The sequence below is a fragment of the Lissotriton helveticus genome, chromosome 6 (genome assembly GCF_964261635.1).
Source record: "Lissotriton helveticus chromosome 6, aLisHel1.1, whole genome shotgun sequence".
In the NCBI taxonomy this organism is placed as follows: domain Eukaryota; kingdom Metazoa; phylum Chordata; class Amphibia; order Caudata; family Salamandridae; genus Lissotriton; species Lissotriton helveticus.
In genome coordinates, this window is record NC_136067.1 from 2042883228 (window position 1) to 2042907986 (window position 24759).

At 43.3% G+C, this 24759-nt stretch overlaps 1 protein-coding gene across 1 annotated transcript in view; it reads right to left on the reverse strand.

The window, feature by feature from the left end:
• The window catches only part of LOC144762010 (cGMP-dependent protein kinase 2-like), a 243369-nt gene that overhangs the window by 84950 nt on the left and 133660 nt on the right, over positions 1–24759 (reverse strand). The window contains exon 10 of the mRNA XM_078647174.1: positions 16965–17033. Within this exon, the coding sequence (XP_078503300.1) occupies positions 16965–17033 (69 nt within the window). The remainder of the gene's footprint in view (positions 1–16964; positions 17034–24759) is intronic.

The window sequence follows — 24759 nt, forward strand, 5'->3', positions numbered from 1 at the left end:
TATCTTCAAACAGCCCACAGGAAGGTCTCATGCTGTAACACAACTGCACTGTACCACAGCATAACACAACTGCGTCATATCTTCAAACAGCCCACAGGAAGGTCTCATGCTGTAACACCGCTGCACTGTACCACAGCATAACACAACTGCGTCATATCTTCAAACAGCCCACAGGAAGGTCTCATGCTGTAACACCGCTGCACTGTACCACAGCATAACACAACTGCGTCATATCTTCAAACAGCCCACAGGAAGGTCTCATGCTGTAACACCACTGCACTGTACCACAGCATAACACAACTGCGTCATATCTTCAAACAGCCCAGGAAGGTCTCATGCTGTAACACCACTGCACTGTACCACAGCATAACACAACTACGTCATATCTTCAAACAGCCCACAGGAAGGTCTCATGCTGTAACACCACTGCACTGTACCACAGCATAACACAACTGCGTCATATCTTCAAACAGCCCAGGAAGGTCTCATGCTGTAACACCACTGCACTGTACCACAGCATAACACAACTGCGTCATATCTTCAAACAGCCCACAGGAAGGTCTCATGCTGTAACACCACTGCACTGTACCACAGCATAACACAACTGCGTCATATCTTCAAACATCCCAGGAAGGTCTCATGCTGTAACACCACTGCACTGTACCACAGCATAACACAACTGCGTCATATCTTCAAACAGCCCAGGAAGGTCTCATGCTGTAACACCACTGCACTGTACCACAGCATAACACAACTGCGTCATATCTTCAAACAGCCCAGGAAGGTCTCATGCTGTAACACCACTGCACTGTACCACAGCATAACACAACTGCGTCATATCTTCAAACAGCCCACAGGAAGGTCTCATGCTGTAACACCACTCCACTGTACCACAGCATAACACAACTGCGTCATATCTTCAAACAGCCCAGGAAGGTCTCATGCTGTAACACCACTGCACTGTACCACAGCATAACACAACTGCGTCATATCTTCAAACAGCCCACAGGAAGGTCTCATGCTGTAACACCACTGCACTGTACCACAGCATAACACAACTGCGTCATATCTTCAAACAGCCCACAGGAAGGTCTCATGCTGTAACACCACTGCACTGTACCACAGCATAACACAACTGCGTCATATCTTCAAACAGCCCACAGGAAGGTCTCATGCTGTAACACCACTGCACTGTACCACAGCATAACATACCTGCATCATATCTTCAAACAGCCCAGGAAGGTCTCATGCTGTAACACCACTGCACTGTACCACAGCATAACACAACTGCGTCATATCTTCAAACAGCCCAGGAAGGTCTCATGCTGTAACACCACTGCACTGTACCACAGCATAACACAACTGCGTCATATCTTCAAACAGCCCAGGAAGGTCTCATGCTGTAACACCACTGCACTGTACCACAGCATAACACAACTGCGTCATATCTTCAAACAGCCCAGGAAGGTCTCATGCTGTAAAACCACTGCACTGTACCACAGCATAACACAACTGCGTCATATCTTCAAACAGCCCACAGGAAGGTCTCATGCTGTAACACCACTGCACTGTACCACAGCATAACACAACTGTGTCATATCTTCAAACAGCCCAGGAAGGTCTCATGCTGTAACACCACTGCACTGTACCACAGCATAACACAACTGCGTCATATCTTCAAACAGCCCAGGAAGGTCTCATGCTGTAACACCACTGCACTGTACCACAGCATAACACAACTGCGTCATATCTTCAAACAGCCCAGGAAGGTCTCATGCTGTAACACCACTGCACTGTACCACAGCATAACACAACTGCGTCATATCTTCAAACAGCCCACAGGAAGGTCTCATGCTGTAACACCACTGCACTGTACCACAGCATAACACAACTGCGTCATATCTTCAAACAGCCCAGGAAGGTCTCATGCTGTAACACCACTGCACTGTACCACAGCATAACACAACTGCGTCATATCTTCAAACAGCCCACAGGAAGGTCTCATGCTGTAACACCACTGCACTGTACCACAGCATAACACAACTGCGTCATATCTTCAAACATCCCAGGAAGGTCTCATGCTGTAACACCACTGCACTGTACCACAGCATAACACAACTGCGTCATATCTTCAAACAGCCCAGGAAGGTCTCATGCTGTAACACCACTGCACTGTACCACAGCATAACACAACTGCGTCATATCTTCAAACAGCCCAGGAAGGTCTCATGCTGTAACACCACTGCACTGTACCACAGCATAACACAACTGCGTCATATCTTCAAACAGCCCACAGGAAGGTCTCATGCTGTAACACCACTCCACTGTACCACAGCATAACACAACTGCGTCATATCTTCAAACAGCCCAGGAAGGTCTCATGCTGTAACACCACTGCACTGTACCACAGCATAACACAACTGCGTCATATCTTCAAACAGCCCACAGGAAGGTCTCATGCTGTAACACCACTGCACTGTACCACAGCATAACACAACTGCGTCATATCTTCAAACAGCCCACAGGAAGGTCTCATGCTGTAACACCACTGCACTGTACCACAGCATAACACAACTGCGTCATATCTTCAAACAGCCCACAGGAAGGTCTCATGCTGTAACACCACTGCACTGTACCACAGCATAACATACCTGCGTCATATCTTCAAACAGCCCAGGAAGGTCTCATGCTGTAACACCACTGCACTGTACCACAGCATAACACAACTGCGTCATATCTTCAAACAGCCCAGGAAGGTCTCATGCTGTAACACCACTGCACTGTACCACAGCATAACACAACTGCGTCATATCTTCAAACAGCCCAGGAAGGTCTCATGCTGTAACACCACTGCACTGTACGACAGCATAACACAACTGCGTCATATCTTCAAACAGCCCAGGAAGGTCTCATGCTGTAAAACCACTGCACTGTACCACAGCATAACACAACTGCGTCATATCTTCAAACAGCCCACAGGAAGGTCTCATGCTGTAACACCACTGCACTGTACCACAGCATAACACAACTGCGTCATATCTTCAAACAGCCCAGGAAGGTCTCATGCTGTAACACCACTGCACTGTACCACAGCATAACACAACTGCGTCATATCTTCAAACAGCCCAGGAAGGTCTCATGCTGTAACACCACTGCACTGTACCACAGCATAACACAACTGCGTCATATCTTCAAACAGCCCAGGAAGGTCTCATGCTGTAACACCACTGCACTGTACCACAGCATAACACAACTGCGTCATATCTTCAAACAGCCCACAGGAAGGTCTCATGCTGTAACACCACTGCACTGTACCACAGCATAACACAACTGCGTCATATCTTCAAACAGCCCAGGAAGGTCTCATGCTGTAACACCACTGCACTGTACCACAGCATAACACAACTGCGTCATATCTTCAAACAGCCCAGGAAGGTCTCATGCTGTAACACCACTGCACTGTACCACAGCATAACACAACTGCGTCATATCTTCAAACAGCCCACAGGAAGGTCTCATGCTGTAACACCACTGCACTGTACCACAGCATAACACAACTGCGTCATATCTTCAAACAGCCCAGGAAGGTCTCATGCTGTAACACCACTGCACTGTACCACAGCATAACACAACTGCGTCATATCTTCAAACAGCCCACAGGAAGGTCTCATGCTGTAACACCACTGCACTGTACCACAGCATAACACAACTGCGTCATATCTTCAAACAGCCCAGGAAGGTCTCATGCTGTAACACCACTGCACTGTACCACAGCATAACACAACTGCGTCATATCTTCAAACAGCCCACAGGAAGGTCTCATGCTGTAACACCACTGCACTGTACCACAGCATAACACAACTGCGTCATATCTTCAAACAGCCCACAGGAACGTCTCATGCTGTAACACCACTGCACTGTACCACAGCATAACACAACTGCGTCATATCTTCAAACAGCCCAGGAAGGTCTCATGCTGTAACACCACTGCACTGTACCACAGCATAACACAACTGCGTCATATCTTCAAACAGCCCACAGGAAGGTCTCATGCTGTAACACCACTGCACTGTACCACAGCATAACACAACTGCGTCTTATCTTCAAACAGCCCACAGGAAGGTCTCATGCTGTAACACCACTGCACTGTACCACAGCATAACATGTAGTGTAGCTCCTATTTTCCCAATAGGCTCTGCGCATTGGAATAGTGCCTACAGCAGTAAAGGCCTAGGCCAGACGTTAACTAGGTCTACTACTGTCGATACTAGACTTAATTTTTGGGTTTGCCAGCTAAGCTCAGAGTTCGCTAGAAACTTTCTCGAATGTTCAAGGAAGGATTAACTCCCCTGATTAGACAAGAAGGGATTTAGTTTCTGACAACCATAGAACATGACAACTTTGCTCTCCCCTAATCAAGAGTCAATCTCGAGAGTCGTGTGAGCACAAGGCAATTATTTTACTCAGTCAGTACGTGCATTCTTAGTCTCATCAGAATGTAGAGAAAAGGAAGAGACGGGCGTGTTCAATAAAAGATGTTATTTATTGATCAGTCTCTTTTCTCGTACAAGAGAAATGGATCGATATTATTGCAATACTTATAGTTAAGTAAAGTGCATACATTAGAAGCAATAGTATAAAATAATACTGTAAAAACATTGATATGGTTTCTGAGCCATATGATGTTTAAAATGATTAAAATATATTTACATACACATATACATTTGACTAAACGTACTCAACTGGTGTTTCTAAATACGCCTACCCCGTGTACCTGACCTAAGTCTAATGCGTGGGCGGGAATAGAAAGTTACAGTTTAGTTTAAGTTTGTTTTTGCCAAGTGAATAACTAAAGAATTCTCTAGGAGGGGTTATTCAGTTCTGTACCTGGAATTTAGGATGAATGAGGAATGGTATCTCTTTCTCTGCTCTCGATATTCCAGGCTGCCTGCGAGGGCTGCCCAGAAGCGCCGGTGCTGGGTCTCTCGGCTTGAGATAGCAGCGCGTCTCTCAGCGCGTCAGGAAGGCGGGGCTGCTGCCTGCGGGGTCTGCTTCTGCTCTCGGCTTCGGCAAGTATGGCTGCTCCGTCTTGTCACCACGCGTGTGTTTGCATAGGGCAAGGTCGGCAATATTTATACCTTAAAGGTGCCGAGATTGACGTAAGGATGGACATAGGTACGTCAATAAAGATGTCATACGACTTGCTCGTTAGCACATTCTTTACTAAAGTTCTCTGTGAAATCAAAACAATGGCCGCACGGATTATCCAGGTTGTCATAGGTTTGATTTGTTATGAGAACGTCGTATGCCTTATCAGGGGCTGGAGGAATGTCGCTTGTCTAATTAGATCTCAAGCGTTATGACCTAATCAGATAACACGTTCCTGTGCCGTAGTGTGACTGCGTCAGATAACGGTATCTGCATCATGGGGGATTTCTTGCCTCATGGGCTGACTGTTAGTTAACTAGCTAGTAAGTTTAACCAGAATAGGGTCAGGAATAGGGGGATCGAATCAGAACCTATAGAAATACACGACACCCACTCCACGCTAACTATGGTCATATCTACTAATCTATGCATAGTATAACATAGTACAACATACTATAGAGTATAGTGTATACCTTACCACCCCAAAATACATAAATGCATTTCGAAATTTTCAAATATACTGAAAAATTGCAGTCATATATATTGTATGCACTTAAGCTATGAATTAGATGCAAAAGTGAACACGCATTGTTATGCATTATTGATAGTTGGTATATGAGAAATACACATGAAATGGCTCTTAATATGGCTATACAGAAAAAAAGTCGAAACCATTTCATCACATAAAATCTATTGCGAACATACCAGCGGGCAGCTAAAGTCTATAAAGTCTATAAAGTATCTAAAATAGAAATCTTAGTTCTCTAGGAATAGTCTCTTACTTTAAGCAGAAAATCAGTGTCCCGGGAAAAAATATATAGAAAAATATTTTAGGGGCTTGCTGAAAAAAGTTGCTGTCCGTGAACTGGATTGTAATTGTTCATGTGACTTTATTTTTAAAGTTGAAGGCCGAATTCAGGGAACGCCGTGTGCGAGTTTACTCAAAAGTCTCTATTTCTGTTCCGGAGAGAACATCATATCATTCAGGCTTTCGAAAAAACTGTCAACAGCTTCATGGGAAAGTTCCTCTAAGTCGGAAATAGGGGTAACCATGCATTCATGCGCATGATTGTCTCCATTGACATTCTGATTTGCATTGCTGACAGAAGGTCGTACCTGTTCGATGCTGCTTTCATCTTGAACTTCACTACTCTTCAATCGCAGTGGTGAAGATTCCAGGAATGCCGTCATCAGAATTGGCAGCCTTTGAGGGCAGCACAGTGCGTGAACCTTGGTAGGAACCAACAGTGTATCTGCATCCACCGGCGCATCCGATTGTAGCGTCAGACAGGTGTCTAACACGCATTCTTCTCCGCATAGCAGACACCTTAGTACAGGTAAAACACACCTTTGCCACATTGGTCGAAATGATAGAAACCAAGTCATGTTTAGGTCTCTAAGCCGGGATAGTCCCAGGATTTTTGATATCCGGTCCCGGTATCCAATGGCTAGGATCGTATCTTCCATTGTCGCGAGAGTTTGATCTGTGACATGGGTTGCCATAACGAAAAATAAGGACTAGGAATAGGATTCCTGCAATTAGTCCTAGGATCAGGGGAAGTCCGCCAAAAATCGAATGGACGAAGTCTGGAAAAATACCCAGTATGGCTTTGAATGGTGTTAATGCCATCGAAAATACTGTCTTAAATACCTTTGAGACCCCTGTGGTATCAGAAATATTTAAGATTTCGCTCAGGATTTCCGCGAAATGTACGGGGGAATTAGTTGATAATAATGTATGTATCTCTGCAGTCGTCCTTGCGACTTGTAGATCATACGTTTCTTTAGATGACGTGAGCCTTGTAGGCGTCTGAAGAAGCACTGTTTTCATTCTGCTTAAAGTGTCTATTCGAATAGAAGTAATTTTCAAACTGGGCCATGCCCTTGCCTCCCTGTCTGGAAAGGAGCTGGGAAACAAAGAACGTCCACAGCACTTGACCTTCGCCGTCGTAGTGACGAGATAAGGAGTCCCGGGCATAAGACTACAGCATCTGCGGTCTACAATAAGAATGTAACTCCCATTATAGAGTCTTTGAAAGAATGGTTCTATTTCAGTTGCAGGTGCGCCTTGCTGGTGACATGAAAGGTTGTATGAATTCCCTTCACAGGCTCCGTGCAAACTAATACCGTTACACAGAAGCGTGCCGCTTAGTGACATAGCACAATTGTTGCCACTAAGAAACACTTTCTGTCCTTTGTTACTGACACATGCATGTGAATAGGGCAGGTTCCATGTTGTTTTAAGGTACCCCTTTCCCAATTTCTCGTACATGCCAGCCTGTATATATTTTTGGCAGTATTGAAACCTGAAGGTTGAGATTGGAATATTTATGATTCCGTGGATTATCCATTCACTGACAGGTCGTTCTGACATTGTCAACGGTAATCTTTCTAGTTTTTCAATGCTCAAGATTGTATAATCAGCACCCTTCTGAGCCATACCGATTTGTCTATCAGTAAGGTTAAAGATTTGGAATAGTGACGTTGTGTTGATTAAACGCCAAGGCACATAGCCTGAACGCAGATTTTGTAACGTCCAGCCAAGCTGTACAATAGAACGCAATTGTGACTGACCATGTTGTAATAACAGTAAGTCTTGCGATAATATATCGATTGCTGAAGACACAATGCTGTCCAATGAAAAAATTCTGGAGGACAGAGTCATTAACCCATTGTCCACTACAGAAAGTGATTTTTCCAAATTAATACGGTCAATTTCCCGTATTCTTTCTGCTGTTTCAATTTGAGTAACCTTCCAGGCCTCATTGTATGCTGCATATACAGAGGCTGCTATGAAACGCTTTTGACGCTGTTTGCGTGGTCCCATTATGAAATCACGCAAGTCAGCACCATCAGTAAGTAAAGTTAGGTGTTGCTTAATTTCAGGCAGTGTGGAAGTTTGTAGCCATTGAAGGCATAATTTGCCCACACTGTAGGTTGTTATTATCCCTGGGTGATGTCTTTGGGGATATCTAGGGTCTGGCCTGGTCATTTTGAAACCCTGTGTTTTATTCAGGAATCTATCTTGACAGTTATTTGTATCTGTGGGCCAGATCAACCATTGTTTCCAATGAGGATGTGTTCTGTTTTGGTTAAGTATATGGTTTATGTCTATTTCTTCATCTGTTTCAGAGTTATTGCTAAACATTGTTGGCTTTGGAATAGACAGGTTATTTAAATCTTTGATTTTGGCTAAGCCAAGACAGGTGGTTTGTTGAACGGTGTCATTTAAAAATATCATTTGTTCTGGGATCATGCAGGCTCTAAACAAAGCTTCTATACCCTGTACTTGCCATTCTTTTGTGCCCCAAACACTTTTCAAATCAACATGTTTGTCCCAATAATCAAATCCAAAAGTATTCATTTTTTCAAAGAAAGAATCTGAATATATCAATTTTGTGTTGGTTATCATGGTTTTCATCCCTGTCTTGTTTGACAATTTGTAATAAAATGTTTCAGCATTAGTTATGTTAAAACCTGAAAAATATGAATATTTGCCATACACGGTTCTAGAGCTCCCTTTTGGAGGTGTAGCACAATGTTCCCATTGATTAAAATTTAAAACATTTCTAGGTTGTGCAGATTTATGCAAGAAATGGTTACCATAATGGTTATAGCAGTACATGCTGTCATAATTTGTAGAACCCTGCAAATAATCATGTTTTGTAAATTTAGCAGACATTACTAAGTCAGACATCATATTGTTTATACTTTCAAAGTCCCAATCATCAGCAAATGAGTTTGGTTTTGCAAAGTCACTCAAGGAGATCTTGATTTGGTGTGGATATTTCAGGATCTCGACCGGACCATAAATTTCATAGTCAGTGTTGTCCCAGGCTACCCCACCAGATATTGGAATTGCTGTGAAGTTGGCTGAAGAAAGTTCTGAAGAAAGTTCTCTTTTCTCGACGTGTGAAGATGTGTGTGGTTTGAGGACCAAGTTGATGTTCTGACTTGCTGTGTCCATTTTAGCATATTTTCCCTCAATGAAGCGTCCCAAGGTAAATACCATGATGAGCCAAAGTATGAGGATAAATGCACCAAAACCCACCCAAAATTCAATCCATGGAGAAACTAGATATGTTTCTTTCAGTTGTTTCAAAAATTCCTTAGCTTTGTCTTTAAAGGATTTTGATGATGGCTGTGTCTTTTGTTCGCTGAAGCCGTCAGAGGAATCATCGAAGTTGATGAAGTAACCGGATGCAGTTCTGTCAATTGTTCCAATTGGTTCAGGATTTTTGTTTCTCGCATTTTCACTTGGTACTTCTGTATAGATTGGTGTGTCTCTGCTAAATGTCTTTATTTGGGTTTTCAGAGGTCTAAGTTCTATTGCATTGTTGCATAGTCCTTGTTGTTCTTCCGTAGGCGTTTCGAATGTGATGAGCCTCTTTGATAGGACCTCTGTACTGGTAGCAAACCTTGGTGTTCTGCTACTTATTGGGAGTCCACTTGGCCTACTGTTTGTTATCGGCCACATGTTGTGGTTTTACCAGGTCGATGGATACAACTCGGTTCTCCTTTTTTCCAGCAAGTGGCGGTAGTACAACTGATCTTGTCCCGTTGACAGACAAGACAGGAACTGCTTTTCTGTAAGAAGGCCCAAATTCCTTCTTTACCGCGATCTTCTCCCTGACTAGATCCCCGACTTTTGGAATCCAGACAGGTCTTGCTGGGACAGGTGGTGATTCTTCAGTGGTCGTTGGCTGTTCTTTCAACTGTATGTTGCTCAGGTCTTTTCTTGTTTTGTTTAAGTCCTGCAAAATAGCCAAACGGTCTTTGACATCAAAGCTTTTTTCTGTTACCACTGAAGTCTGACTATCAAGGTCAGAGATCAACATCCTAGTTCCGAATAATAATTCGTACGGACTGAATCCCTTCAGAGAATTTCTTGGCAAGTTATTAAGACTACGTTGGACACTTATTAGATGTTTGACCCACCCAGCTCCCGAACCTAATATCCTTTCTATTATAGATTGCTTTCTGTCTTGGTTTTTTCTTTACACCATCCCATACCCTCAGGAAGGAAGTGAGAAGATTCCCGCTGGGCTGTGCTCATTTGGCCATTCTTTCCCCCCCCAGGCTGGATTGCCTGAGAAAAGGAAAAAAAATTGGTCGAACGTAGCATGCTCTTAGCGTATATGCCATTTAGACTCGCAAATCTTGTATAACAGTCCGGACGTCAGCCGAGTGTTGTGGATCTACATTATAAGTGGGAACTAGCCTGTATATGTTAATCGCAAGCCATTCTTTTTAGTGGTGATGTTATCTGCCTTGATACGACGAGGTATTAAACTGCTTCTCTCCCCACTGCGATCTCTGTTGCAGTTTGGGCAGTTTTTTACAAACATGGTGTAGTGCAGGCTCATGCCTGGCCACCAGTACCGTGATTGTAATTCTTCCAGAGAATCCTTTAATTTAAGGTGTCTGAGACCCTCGCCCATGTGTGCGTCTGCGATTAACAAGTTTCTCCTGTCCATGTTTGGAATCACTCTATCCCCCACTCCAGGGATTCGAGCAAAAGGAATGGAGTTTGCATCTATGATGTATGTGTAATTGAGTGGATAGTTGATCGGTAACGCCGAGCAGTCGCCTTTTGATGACGTTTTTACTGCCAGCAATGTTTCGCCGTCAATGTATTTTAATGTACGCTTTTTTCGATCTATGGGAGCCGGTTTACTGGCTGCCGCTGCGGCTGTTTCAGCCAATGAATTCCCTACAACGTGAACGCCATCACGCTGGTGACTCAGTGAGTGTGTCACGTGAGTCTTTGGTAGTTCTTTTTTCAAAAGAGCTACCTGTTCCCAGAGCAGTCTCTGCTTTATTGGTGCATCCGTGTCATCTTTGTAATCGTTCTGAATCCAGGTCTGCAAATCCTTGTTATATGCTTTGACGCAGAAATATGAATCTGACACTATAAGTGTCGGGAATTCGCGATCCGCATTATCTAGCGCCATTTTCAAAGCTAATATTTCAGTTTGTAGTTCTGAATTAGTTTCTACTGAGTGTGATTTTGTTAATAGAGGTCTTAGTTTACCTCCGTGCCACACTTCTTTTGTAATCTCACATGTGGGATTGTATGCATGTTCTCCCCAAACGGAGGGTTGAGCATGTCCGTCTGTATAGATTACACAGGCGTAATGTCGTAGAGGCAGAATGTCGATTGGCAGAGGATACGTTTTTTCATATTTTAGATTTTTTAATTCTTCTAGTTCTTAAAAGACTGTTAACCAGGCAATACTTGATAATTCATATCCTCCGTACTGGATTTTCAGATGGGCAATTCTGGACTTTTTGAAGTTGAATTTGTAACCCTCTGCAGCGAAACCAAGTATTATGGTGTTCACTCTTTTCAAGTGAGTTTCCAAGTCATCATCTGTTAAGTAAATGTCATCGACATAAGATAATGCTTCATCATCATATAGTTGTAGTAATTCTGTTACTCTCGCTGAGAATACCCCCGGGCTGTTCTTGTACCCCTGGGCTAACCGACAGAATTGTTTTTGAGTGCCATTTACTGAGAATGCAGTTAAATATCTGCTCTCTGGTGCTATGTTTTGACAAAAGAATCCGTTGGAGATGTCCAAGGTTGTTTTGTATTTTTTGCGCACTATGTTATTCATTAGTGCAGCACTGTGTGAGTTTTGCACTGCAAAAGTTTTGCAACATGTGTTAAGGTGTCGGTAATCCAAAACTAGACGGTACGAATTGTCTGGTTTGGAGACCGGAAATAAAGGATTGTTCATTTGTGAGGTGCAAGTTTCAATCACCCCTTGGTATTCTAGCTGATCTAGTATTTCATTTACTTGTTTTTTAGCTTCTTGCTTAATTGGGTACTGCCTTTGTGCAGTAGGTTGTGATTTTAACTGGACTTTGTGAGGAGGAGAATCCTCATCCCATCCTACATGATTTTTATATAAAGCAGGTGCTAAGGCCACTGCCCACTTTCTAGCAAGTGTATATTTTTTATGAATCGGTATTTGATTCGAGAAGGCAGGCATAATTACTTCTTCGCCATGAGGGCACTCCCTGACAAACTCTGGTGGCCAGTCTTTTTCAGCTAGAAGGATGTCATAGCCCTTGGATAGGTTATCCCAAAATAGTCCCCTTATTTTCCTAGTCTTATCTCCCTCTATACGTAATGTTATCTCGTATATTTTGTGGGGCTTGCTAACTCTGGTATCTGCAGTTTCCACTTGAAGGTATTCATTCGTGTCCACTGTCTCCAGATGATTCATAAGGACTTTGCGAGCTATGCTCACCTCTGCTGCGCTGTCTAGCATTGTCTGAGCCCATTCTCCGTTTTTCAGTTGTGTCCTCAGTATTCTCGGCATTGTTAACTACCTTGATACTGGCTACCTTCTTTTTTGGAAATTGTGATTTCTTTTTCAGTTGAGCAGGTTCCTTGTCTTTGGACTTGGCGTGCTCTTCTGATCGTCCTCTTCTTTCCGATTTCTGCGAGGAATTCTGAAAAGATTGAGAGGGACGTGTATCAATGTCTTGATATCTATCAGGTTTTTTAATATTATCCCTATTTCTAAGGTTATATCTATTCCCAGAGGGTTCACTCTGAGGTGACCTTTGTCTCGGGTTCGGAGATTTCTCTCTTCGCCTAGGAGACCTTCCTCTGGACTGGAATTTCTTTTCTTTAGGATTGGATTGTTTATTTCCATCCCAGTTCTTTTTTGGTGAATTATTATTAAAAAATATTTTTTCTGGACTTGTAGTCAGTTGCGGTTTTACTGGTATTCCACCTAGACTATCTCTGCCTAGTTCTTCATAGGATTTTTCTATGATTCTGGCAATTTCAGCTGGTTGGTCTGCTATATCTGTCTCTTTTAACCTCTGGCGGATCGCCACGTTTGCTGCTTCACCCTTTATGTTGGCTAGTAATATAGCCGAGACCTGCTTGAAGTCTTTCAGTAATTTCATACCAAGAGTTAAAGCAGGTTCTGGACCGTATTCATCTTGAATTTGTTTTAGCACATCTGGTATCACCGAAATGGATGGAACACCGTGCGTTTTTGTATAGATGGAAGCAAAGACTGTACCCCAAGTGTCACAGTCCTCAATGTGTGGTGCGATTCCCATTGGGAGACATATAGTCAGAATCCTGTGTTTTTCTAATGGGGTGGTGTCAGGAAACACCGCCTCTATTTGGGTAATTTTCTGTGCCAACCAGAATGGTATTTGTTCCCGTTTAGCTGGAACTTTACCTAGGCAGGATTGGATGTTCTGTGGTGTGATTTTATTTGTGTTCCCCTGGTGAGGGGTCAGCTGTGGAATTTTAATCGCTGGCTGAATTGTTGAAGTCCGCATTACATACTGAACTAATTGTCTATGAATTTTTAGTAGTTGTTTTAGCTGTATTAATAGCTCTGCTGCAGGCATTCTTTCGATGTCTGGATGTGGTGTGTATCCGGCTAGGACCGGCCACGTTGCTCCTGGTCTTCCTAAAGGACCGAGCCTTGTAATGTGATTGTTATGTATTAGGGCGCCATCAAATAAGAGCAAATGCTCTTGGAATTTGAGTGGTACTTCCACCTCCTCGAAAGGAGTGTACGTTTCAGGAGGTTCCTCTACTTTGTAATAGTGGAAGTACTTTGTTACAGCATTTGCTGCTGGAAAATGTATCCATGTATAGTATACCTCTGTCTGCCGATATTCGTGTGCCTCAATTACGAATATGACTGTGCCACCTCTAGGTGTCAGTCCATTTTCTATAAGTTTTAAGGTTATAGATCTCCTTTTAATGACCGGAATAAGTATTATATCCGCGTCTGCTGCTTGCATGGTAGCATCAGCATCTGCTATTTCAGTAGCTAATCTAATTGCCTCTCTTTCTCCATCGCTGTCTCCCATTTTACTGACAGGATGGTATTATTTTTGTTTGCAGATCAGGTTTCTTTATGGAAACAGAGATTAGATGCACAATATTTTGGAACTGTTTTATCCTTCAACGTTGACTAGACCAAGAACCATACATAGGAGTTCCCTCCTGCGAGGTTTTGGAGGATATAATAACCTTTCACCCACTCCAGACGTCTTTGGAGTATTTGGGAAAAGGGGTCTGAGTGAGAAAGCACGACTGAGTTACTCTAAATGTCTTACGTTAGTTTTATCGCCCTTTCCAAACACGTTGGGCGCCATGTAGTGTAGCTCCTATTTTCCCAATAGGCTCTGCGCATTGGAATAGTGCCTACAGCAGTAAAGGCCTAGGCCAGACGTTAACTAGGTCTACTACTGTCGATACTAGACTTAATTTTTGGGTTTGCCAGCTAAGCTCAGAGTTCGCTAGAAACTTTCTCGAATGTTCAAGGAAGGATTAACTCCCCTGATTAGACAAGAAGGGATTTAGTTTCTGACAACCATAGAACATGACAACTTTGCTCTCCCCTAATCAAGAGTCAATCTCGAGAGTCGTGTGAGCACAAGGCAATTATTTTACTCAGTCAGTACGTGCATTCTTAGTCTCATCAGAATGTAGAGAAAAGGAAGAGACGGGCGTGTTCAATAAAAGATGTTATTTATTGATCAGTCTCTTTTCTCGTACAAGAGAAATGGATCGATATTATTGCAATACTTATAGTTAAGTAAAGTGCATACATTAGAAGCAATAGTATAAAATAATACTGTAAAAACATTGATATGGTTTCTGAGCCATATGATGTTTAAAATGATTAAAATATATTTACATACACATATACATTTGACTAAACGTACTCAACTGGTGTTTCTAAATACGCCTACCCCGTGTACCTGACCTAAGTCTAATGCGTGGGCGGGAATAGAAAGTTACAGTTTAGTTTAAGTTTGTTTTTGCCAAGTGAATAACTAAAGAATTCTCTAGGAGGGGTTATTCAGTTCTGTACCTGGAATTTAGGATGAATGAGGAATGGTATCTCTTTCTCTGCTCTCGATATTCCAGGCTGCCTGCGAGGGCTGCCCAGAAGCGCCGGTGCTGGGTCTCTCGGCTTGAGATAGCAGCGCGTCTCTCAGCGCGTCAGGAAGGCGGGGCTGCTGCCTGCGGGGTCTGCTTCTGCTCTCGGCTTCGGCAAGTATGGCTGCTCCGTCTTGTCACCACGCGTGTGTTTGCATAGGGCAAGGTCGGCAATATTTATACCTTAAAGGTGCCGAGATTGACGTAAGGATGGACATAGGTACGTCAATAAAGATGTCATACGACTTGCTCGTTAGCACATTCTTTACTAAAGTTCTCTGTGAAATCAAAACAATGGCCGCACGGATTATCCAGGTTGTCATAGGTTTGATTTGTTATGAGAACGTCGTATGCCTTATCAGGGGCTGGAGGAATGTCGCTTGTCTAATTAGATCTCAAGCGTTATGACCTAATCAGATAACACGTTCCTGTGCCGTAGTGTGACTGCGTCAGATAACGGTATCTGCATCATGGGGGATTTCTTGCCTCATGGGCTGACTGTTAGTTAACTAGCTAGTAAGTTTAACCAGAATAGGGTCAGGAATAGGGGGATCGAATCAGAACCTATAGAAATACACGACAAACACAACTGCGTCATATCTTCAAACAGCCCAGGAAGGTCTCATGCTGTAACACCACTGCACTGTACCACAGCATAACACAACTGCGTCATATCTTCAAACAGCCCACAGGAAGGTCTCATGCTGTAACACCACTGCACTGTACCACAGCATAACACAACTGCGTCATATCTTCAAACAGCCCACAGGAAGGTCTCATGCTGTAACACCGCTGCACTGTACCACAGCATAACACAACTGCGTCATATCTTCAAACAGCCCACAGGAAGGTCTCATGCTGTAACACCGCTGCACTGTACCACAGCATAACACAACTGCGTCATATCTTCAAACAGCCCACAGGAAGGTCTCATGCTGTAACACCGCTGCACTGTACCACAGCATAACACAACTGCGTCATATCTTCAAACAGCCCACAGGAAGGTCTCATGCTGTAACACCACTGCACTGTACCACAGCATAACACAACTGTGTCATATCTTCAAACAGCCCACAGGAAGGTCTCATGCTGTAACACCACTGCACTGTACCACAGCATAACATAACCGCGTCATATCGTGAAATGAGAGCGGTCAAATCAGAGAATTTACTATGGTGTCAAAATGTACAGTATGCAAGAACGGAATGCAGGAACCCGGGTTACTGCACATGGAAACTGGTACTTCTCGGTTCTAAAAAAGCAAAACGTAGCCTTTCACTTGGAAGTGCACTAATTAACAACAATAGAAAAAGAGCTCAGGAGCTGTGTTCACAACGAAGGCAACAGCCCGGCCATATAGACTAAGGGGCAGATTTATGAAGGCCTTGCGCCGCCGGTGCGTAATTTTTAACATGGGAAAAAGTGACGCACCGGCGGCGCAAGGCCTTCATAAATCTGCCCCTAGGTGTTTATGTGGGGTTTTTTTACTACGTAATATTCAACATCAGCAAATGAAAGACAGCAGATTTCAGCTGCAGGAGCTCCTTGAGGCCAAAAAGCACATTGTGGGAGCTATGGTCCTGAATGCCTGGTCTGCTTCATCACAACCTTGGGAAGGCTGGACACTGCCTGTTATTGGTCCGGATCTTCAAATAGTGAGTTCACAGCAATAAAGTGCTTTGTCTTGCGGATGAATGATCTTGCCAACCCTTCCTGATCACAGATACATGTCTTGATACCCGCCCTGCTCCCAGCCTCTGAGGCGAAGTCTGACATTAGTCCCTTCTTCAGAAGGTCCTCCTGGGAGGTGGTACCCAGCTTCTGTCAGAGCACGCCATTGGCTCAGCCAAGCATCATCAGGCGGCAGCGACAGACTTACTCTCTCGTCATGGTGATGCAGGTCACGTCTCCGATGGCCCTGTATGTCGTCGTCTTGTGGATGTCACTGCTGGAAAAGAAAAGGACAGAGTGAGAAGTGTGAGTCCCACGGCGTCCGGTGCGTGGACACCATCGGTGTAGAATATGGTGGCGGCTCCCATCATGGGCATGATGGTGAGAGACACGTCTACCAAGGGAGGGTTCATCAAGGCTTGTGATGACATACTCACGCAATGTGTGCACCGTGAGGCACAATACAAGATCCTTCACACAGACACCGTGTTGTGCCCATCCGTATCTCAGAGAAACTCTGTGCATCACCTGAGGTAAGACGTGGCAAGGTAAGGACCCATGTCCTAAGCAGGCTCCCTATGCAGCCTGGCATATGGTGCAACGCTGGACCACGCCGTAGGAGTGAACCCCCAAACCAAAGGACCCCGTCCCAGACTCCGTGAACAGAACACTACAAACACACCATGTGCAAAGCACACTGAGCGAAGCACAACTTGGCCGTAGGGAGTTTAGTCCAAGGCCCAACCTTCATGCTTTGCTGGACTATCTGGTATTGACAACTCTCGCCAGCGATATCCGGCAGAACATCTCACTTTATGAGCTCTAGGACCAGAGAACCGCCCCAAATATAACCTACTCTCTGCCCTCAAGCCCACAGTCAAACCACAACCCCTCACTAAAACAATGACCTTCAGACAAGGTCATCCCTCACCAGCCTGCACGGTGGCCCAGGATCACACGATGTATAAATGGTGTCTATCCTTCCTTTCTCACTGACAGTTCTCACTGACAGTTCACTTGTGCCCCTGATAGGCTGTCTCGTGGGCCCGCCCTCTGCCTTCTAAACTATCTTAAAAGAGCCCACGGACAAAGCTTCCTCGCAAGATGGTAACATGAAAGGGGCAGGAAGTTCGAGCTGTAATACCTGCATGTGAAAAAGAGACAGAGGTAGAGAAAGGCCAAGAAGGAAGAGAGACAGACAGGAAAGAAACCAGGTCCGTAGAATGATTTTTGATTCACACAGTGGGAGCAACTGCTTCAATTCCAACCTGAGTCGTAAATGTATTGAAAAAAGGGCTTCAGTGCCTGATGCCTTCAAACTGATAACATAATGATGGACACAGAAAAGTAGTAAGGAGTCATTCTGATCATAATAATCTAAGTTATGGCAAATCAAAACAAAAACAAACTTGCAACTCAATGACTTAGATTCGAATAAACTTAACCAATATAAACATATCCGGCTGTATCAAGTCCAGAAACCTAGCAGCCATCAATAACCCTTAAACTGATGGTTGTAAGAGCATTTCATGCACCTGAAAACTCATCAGATCATTTCACCGGTGCCCCTACGATAAACATCCTCAGAGTGCAACAAGCTTCATCCTTGTAGTAGCATGAAATAAGTTAATAATTAAGAAAGACATAACTGTAGCGGAAAAAAATCTAACTGTACATTGATTTCTCTGCCCTTGTCAAGTTCCCTCCAATCAGACATTTTGCCACTACAAACACCAAAGCATATCTGCCTATGCACATAAAGAGTATTGTCCAAAGCATAAATGCTACTGTCGATCAATACTGAATTTAAGCATTTCTTCGAAAACCTATATAAATGCTGCAACAATGTCACCCTGCTTTCTTCTTCACTTACATGCCCCATGACTCTTTGTCTCATGTTGTGTTCATCTGCATGGATCATGTTGTGTTTACGTGTGGATCATGTTGTGCTCACCTGTATGGATCATGTTGTGTTTACATTCATGGATCATGTTGTGTTTACGTGTGGATCATGTTGTGCTCACCTGTATGGATCATGTTGTGTTTACATGCATGGATCATGTTGTGTTTACGTATGGATCATGTTGTGTTCACCTGTATGGATCATGTTGTGTTCACCTGCATGGATCATGTTGTGTTCACCTGTATGGATCATGTTGTGTTCACCTGCATGGATCATGTTGTGTTCACCTGCATGGATCATGTTGTGTTCACCTGCATGGATCATGTTGTGTTCACCTGTATGGATCATGTTGTGTTCACCTGTATGGCTCATGTTGTGTTCACCTGCATGGATCATGTTGTGTTCACCTGTATGGATCATGTTGTGTTCACCTGCATGGATCATGTTGTGTTCACCTGCATGGATCATGTTGTGTTCACCTGTATGGATCATGTTGTGTTCACCTGTATGGATCATGTTGTGTTCACCTGTATGGATCATGTTGTGTTTACATGTATGGATTATGTTGTGTTTACCTGTATGGATCATGTTGTGTTCATCTGCTTGGATAATGTTGTGTTTACGTATGGATCATGTTGTGCTCACCTGCATGGATCATGTTGTGTTCACCTGTATGGATCATGTTGTGTTCACCTGTATGGATCATGTTGTGTTCACCTGTATGGATCATGCTGTGTTCACCTGTATGGATCATGTTGTGTTTACATGTATGGATTATGTTGTGTTTACCTGTATGGATCATGTTGTGTTCATCTGCTTGGATAATGTTGTATTCACCTGTATTGATTATGTTGTGTTTACGTGTGGATCATGTTGTGCTCACCTGCATGGATCATGTTGTGTTCACCTGCATGGATCATGTTGTGTTCACGTGTATGGTTCATGTTGTGTTCACCTGTATGGATCATGTTGTGTTTACATGTATGGATTATGTTGTGTTTACCTGTATGGATCATGTTGTGTTCACCTGTATGGCTCATGTTGTGTTCACCTGTATGGATCATGTTGTGTTCACCTGTATGGATCATGTTGTGTTTACATGTATGGATTATGTTGTGTTTACATGTATGGATTATGTTGTGTTCACCTGTGTGGATCATGTTGTGTTCACCTGTATGGATCATGTTGTGTTCACCTGTATGGATCATGTTGTGTTTACATGTATGGATCATGTTGTGTTCACCTGTATGGATCATGTTGTGTTTACATGTATGGATTATGTTGTGTTTACATGTATGGATCATGTTGTGTTAACCTGTATGAATCATGTTGTGTTTGCCTGTAAAGATCATGTTGTGTTTACATGTATAGATTTGGTTGTGTTTACATGTATGGATCATGTTGTGTTTACGTGTGGATCATGTTGTGTTTACCTGTATGAATCATGTTGTTTTTCCGTGTATGTATCATGTTGTGTTCACCTGTATGGCTCATGTTGTGTTCACCTGCATGGATCATGTTGTGTTCACCTGTATGGCTCAAGTTGTGTTCACCTGTATGGATCATGTTGTGTTTACATGTATGGATCATGCTGTGTTTACATGTATGGATTTGGTTGTGTTTACATGTATGGATCATGTTGTGTGTACCTGTATGAATCATGTTGTGTTTACATATATGGATCATGTTGTGTTCACCTTTATGGCTCATGTTGTGTTCACCTGTATGGACCATGTTGTGTTCACCTGTATGGATCATGTTGTGTTTACATGTATGGATAATGCTGTGTTCACCTTTATGGCTCATGTTGTGTTCACCTGTATGGATCATGTTGTGTTCACCTGTATGGATCATGTTGTGTTTACATGTATGGATTATGTTGTGTTTACATGTATGGATCGTGGTGTGTTTACATGTATTGATTAAGTTGTGTTTAAATGTATGGATTATGTTGTGTTTACATGCATGGATCGAGTTGTGTTTACATGTATGGATCGTGGTGTGTTTACCTGTATGGACCATGTTGTGTTTACATGTATGGATCATATTGTGTTCACCTGTATGGATCATGTTGTGTTTACATGTATGGATTATGTTGTGTTTACATGTATGGATCGTGTTGTGTTTACATGTATTGATTAAGTTGTGTTTACATGTATGGCTTATGTTGTGTGTACATGCATGGATCGTGTTGTGTTTACATGTATGGATTAAGTTGTGTTTACCTGTATGGAAAATGCTTATAATAGCACAAACTAATTCAGGAGCAGAAGGCCCAATGACATGGTCCTTTTGTACACATGTGCAGCTCCTGCCAATCAAGTGCTGTATTTACATGCATATTAATGAGCTTTAATGCCTTTTGCATTGTGGACATTTTGCACATAATAACGTTGTGCAATAACCTCATGGTGGAAATTGCACATTTGGCCAGAAGCCTATTTCTCCTTTTCACATTTGGACACTTATTTGTTCTATGATTCCGGCTCCTCATCTTTTGGGGAGAAGACCCATGAGCTCACCCATTTTTGCATACAGTGAAAATGGGCGACAGTGAGTTAGGGGTGCAATGCGAGACAAGGAAGAATAAAAAACAACGCATCCTGCCCCGTCATACTGTTGGGGACCTATGACATGGGCTCCTGGAAGACGCTACCTCGGACATGTTACCTTTCTTGGGTATGTTTCAGCAGTTCACCCAATGAGCACTTTTCGTCTTACAGGTGAACATACTCCCCCTATTATGCAACTCAAGTAGCTTGGGGACTTCAGGTATTTAGACAGCCATGGGATTTCAGTACATATTGAGAGCATTACAGGCAATTTCTCTATACCAGTAACACTCCATATGAAACCTAGAAATAATCTATAAAATGCACAAATTATTGTCTTATTAAGCCAAAATGGAACAAATGTCTGCCATTTTTGCACTATCACTGAGTATGTCACAATGGGAAACATGGTCCTTATTGAAGTCTGCCACCTCAAAGTGAGGTTCCGTGATTTCGAACCAGACTCCATTTTGTTTGAGTTGTTCGTGACACCATTTTTGTGTTGCCCTCACGTAGGCCGTGGAGGTAACCGAATGAACAAAGTTGCATTGGCCTCATTGTTCATGTATGCATTAACAGGCCCTTTTCTGACTTGTGAGTAAATTGCAGAGAAACTGACCTCTTCACCTGAAACTGACCTCGCAAAACCAATTTCCCTTAAGTTTGATTCTTGTGTAAAATTGCCAATCAATGTTCAGGATATCGTTAACTTTTAGTTTCCTTGCACATATCTTATCCTAATCAGCATCTGAATTGTTTCTTTCCTTACGACTTTTCATTACATGGGTAGTGCTTTCAATTATGGGTTTGTCCGGCTTGTGGAAATTGAATTTGGGACAGCCCTAATAATTAACTTTTGGGTTGGGTTACTGTAAATTGGGTTTTTGTTAATGTGATACTCAGTTAGAAAATGTGTCCTATTGGTCAGAATTTTGCGCAGTGGGTGTACATTTATGATGAGAATATGGTGTATAAAAAGGGATGTCTTGCTCTATGAAAATTGAGCAGTTTCCTGAGTTGTACACCGTGTTGTATTGCTTGGTTTACTGTTACTAGCTGCAGCTAATAAATATGATCTTTGACGCCACCTAGAAGTATTCTGTGTCTCTGTTTGCCAAGACAGGAAAACCCGAAGACTTTGGGCGTGTCCCTGGCACCGCTGGGTTCTAAGAAAACCCGGTTCTTCAGTTGGCGCCCAACGTGGGGCGACTTCAGCGGTACCAGTCCAAGCCTGAGGATCGTGAGGAGCCACGTGAGGAAATTCTGGAGGAAGGTCGCCACTTCATTGACCCCTGCATGTCGACGTGGACCGAAGGTCTTTTCTGCGAGGCTTCCCGCTTTCCAACGGCTACGAAGGACTGCTGCCCTGACTGTCGCCCTGTCTTGGACCCTTGATTGATCCTTTGTAAAGCGAGACGATAGACGGTCTTCTGGTGGCGTGACAGATATTTTGGTTAAGTATAAGTGGGTCGCTCCCACGATTTTGTTTTGGTTCTTGGTTTTGTTTGATTCGGTTGTTGCAATAATCGAAGCCGAGGGGCTCGTATATTTACGAGTGTATCGATAGTTGATAACCCCTTGAAGTTTGAAGCTTGATTAGTGAGCTATAAGATGCCTGGTCTTAGCAGAATTAGGAAATGGTTTACTTGTGGTTGTAACAGGGATTCCCGATTGAAGGATTCGTGTCCGATACCTCCGGTTGGAACTCCAACTTATGAGCTCTATTCAAAACACGGAGTGGGTCCTATTACTTATAATGAAGTATGGGTCCGCTATACAAAAAAAGATGGTGTTTTACGATGGCCCCAACATGGTAGTTTTGAATTAAATATTTTAGATAATCTGGAAGTTGCGCTATTTAAGAAGAAAGCCCGGCCAGCAATGTTTGACTCTTTCCGCCTTTGGCGAAAGGAAGCCAAACAGCGAGAAATTAAGCAAGCAAAGAGAGATAGGAAAGATAAGAATATGTCAGTACTACAAGCTGCTAGGCAGTTTAGGGAAGATGGAGAAGAGCGTGCGAGTGAAGTCTCAGATAGACAATGTTGTATGGCCATTGATAAATGTTATCCGGCCTTGCCGCCTTCTCCTCCGAAAGTAATTGAAGATCTTGAAAAAGATCCTTTGATCTCTCATTTACTGAGATTGCCACCCCCTTATGTACAGGGTGCTACTGTGCCCCCATTACCCCCGGTTGTTCCACCCTTTGTTGTTCAACCTCCTGCTGTTTTTCAGGCACCCGGTGCTCCACAGATGGTTTTGTCTCCTACTGCGCAACCCACTCTAGGGTCGCCAGCTTTGCTACCAGCTTTGCCTCAAACTCCTTTGCCTTCTACTTCTGCGTCTTCGACTCCCACTGTTCTTGTTCATACACCTCTTTTGCCTCAAAATACTTATTCTCCTGTTCTTATGTCTGCTTCTTCTCCTTCTGCTCGAAAACGAATGACTGAGACTGTTGTTAATCTGTTGTCTCAATTGTTTGGGTCACTGAATATGACCCCTGTCTCGGAACGTAAGCAGAGTCGTAGTCAGCTTCCTAGTTCTGAGGAACGGACAGTGTTGGATTTGTTGGCTCGTAGATGGATTTTAAATGCTTCTAGGTATAATTTGCCAGCAGTTATGGATGTTTTTTTTCAGTGGGAGCCGCCTAAGCAAGGGTATGTTTTTGATGTAATGTGTACTTTTCTCCGTCAGGAATGGGAAGATAATGAGTTGGGTCCGATTCCGCAGGAAGTGCTTGATGTTCAGTCCGAATTAGCTAAAGGGACGATAGTGGAATCTGATGTTACAGATGCCGTGGAGACGATACTTGTTTTTAGGTCTAGATCACCGCCTCAGACATTGTACGAACCTGATTCCTCTATTAGGAGGAAAGTGAAGCAGTATCCCATGAGAGAAGTTCCTCCAGTATGGAGAGAGGAAGTTGTTGCTAATGTTAATCAGGGTATTCAGGGTGTACCGGCTCATTTTCAGCGAGTATGGGTACATGTCCCTTGGAAAAGAGCAGAGGTCTTGGCTCTTAAGCAGACCTTACCTGACCCCCGTAAGAATCCTGCCGGTTATTATAAGGAGTTGTCTCAGACAGTTGATGCGTGTATTAAGAATTTAGCTGACATAGATATGTTAATGGGTAATGTAGTTCCTCAACCTTTGTGGGCGAAGATTCGTCATGAGAATCATGCGCAAGAATTAGGAGATACGTGGGCTATTATTGTTGCTGCAGATGGTCGGCAGGTAGGAGGTGCCAAACCTGAGCCCTTAGTTGCAGAATTACCTGGTAGGATTATTAATGTAATGAAAACTATTATGCCTCCTTTACGAGTGAATTGGGACAAGTTAGCAGCATGCAAGCAAAAGAAAGATGAGAGTGTGTCTGATTTCCTCACAAGGTTTGAGGAAGCGTTTATTGATCATTGTGGTCAGGACATGAGTACGGAAGGTGGTCAAAGGTTGTTCGTGGACAAATTTGTCTTTAATTTGCTCCCCAAACTTTCTAATAAGTTAAAGGACTCTGAGAGTTCATGGGCTGTTTCTTCGTCTGCCCAGATATT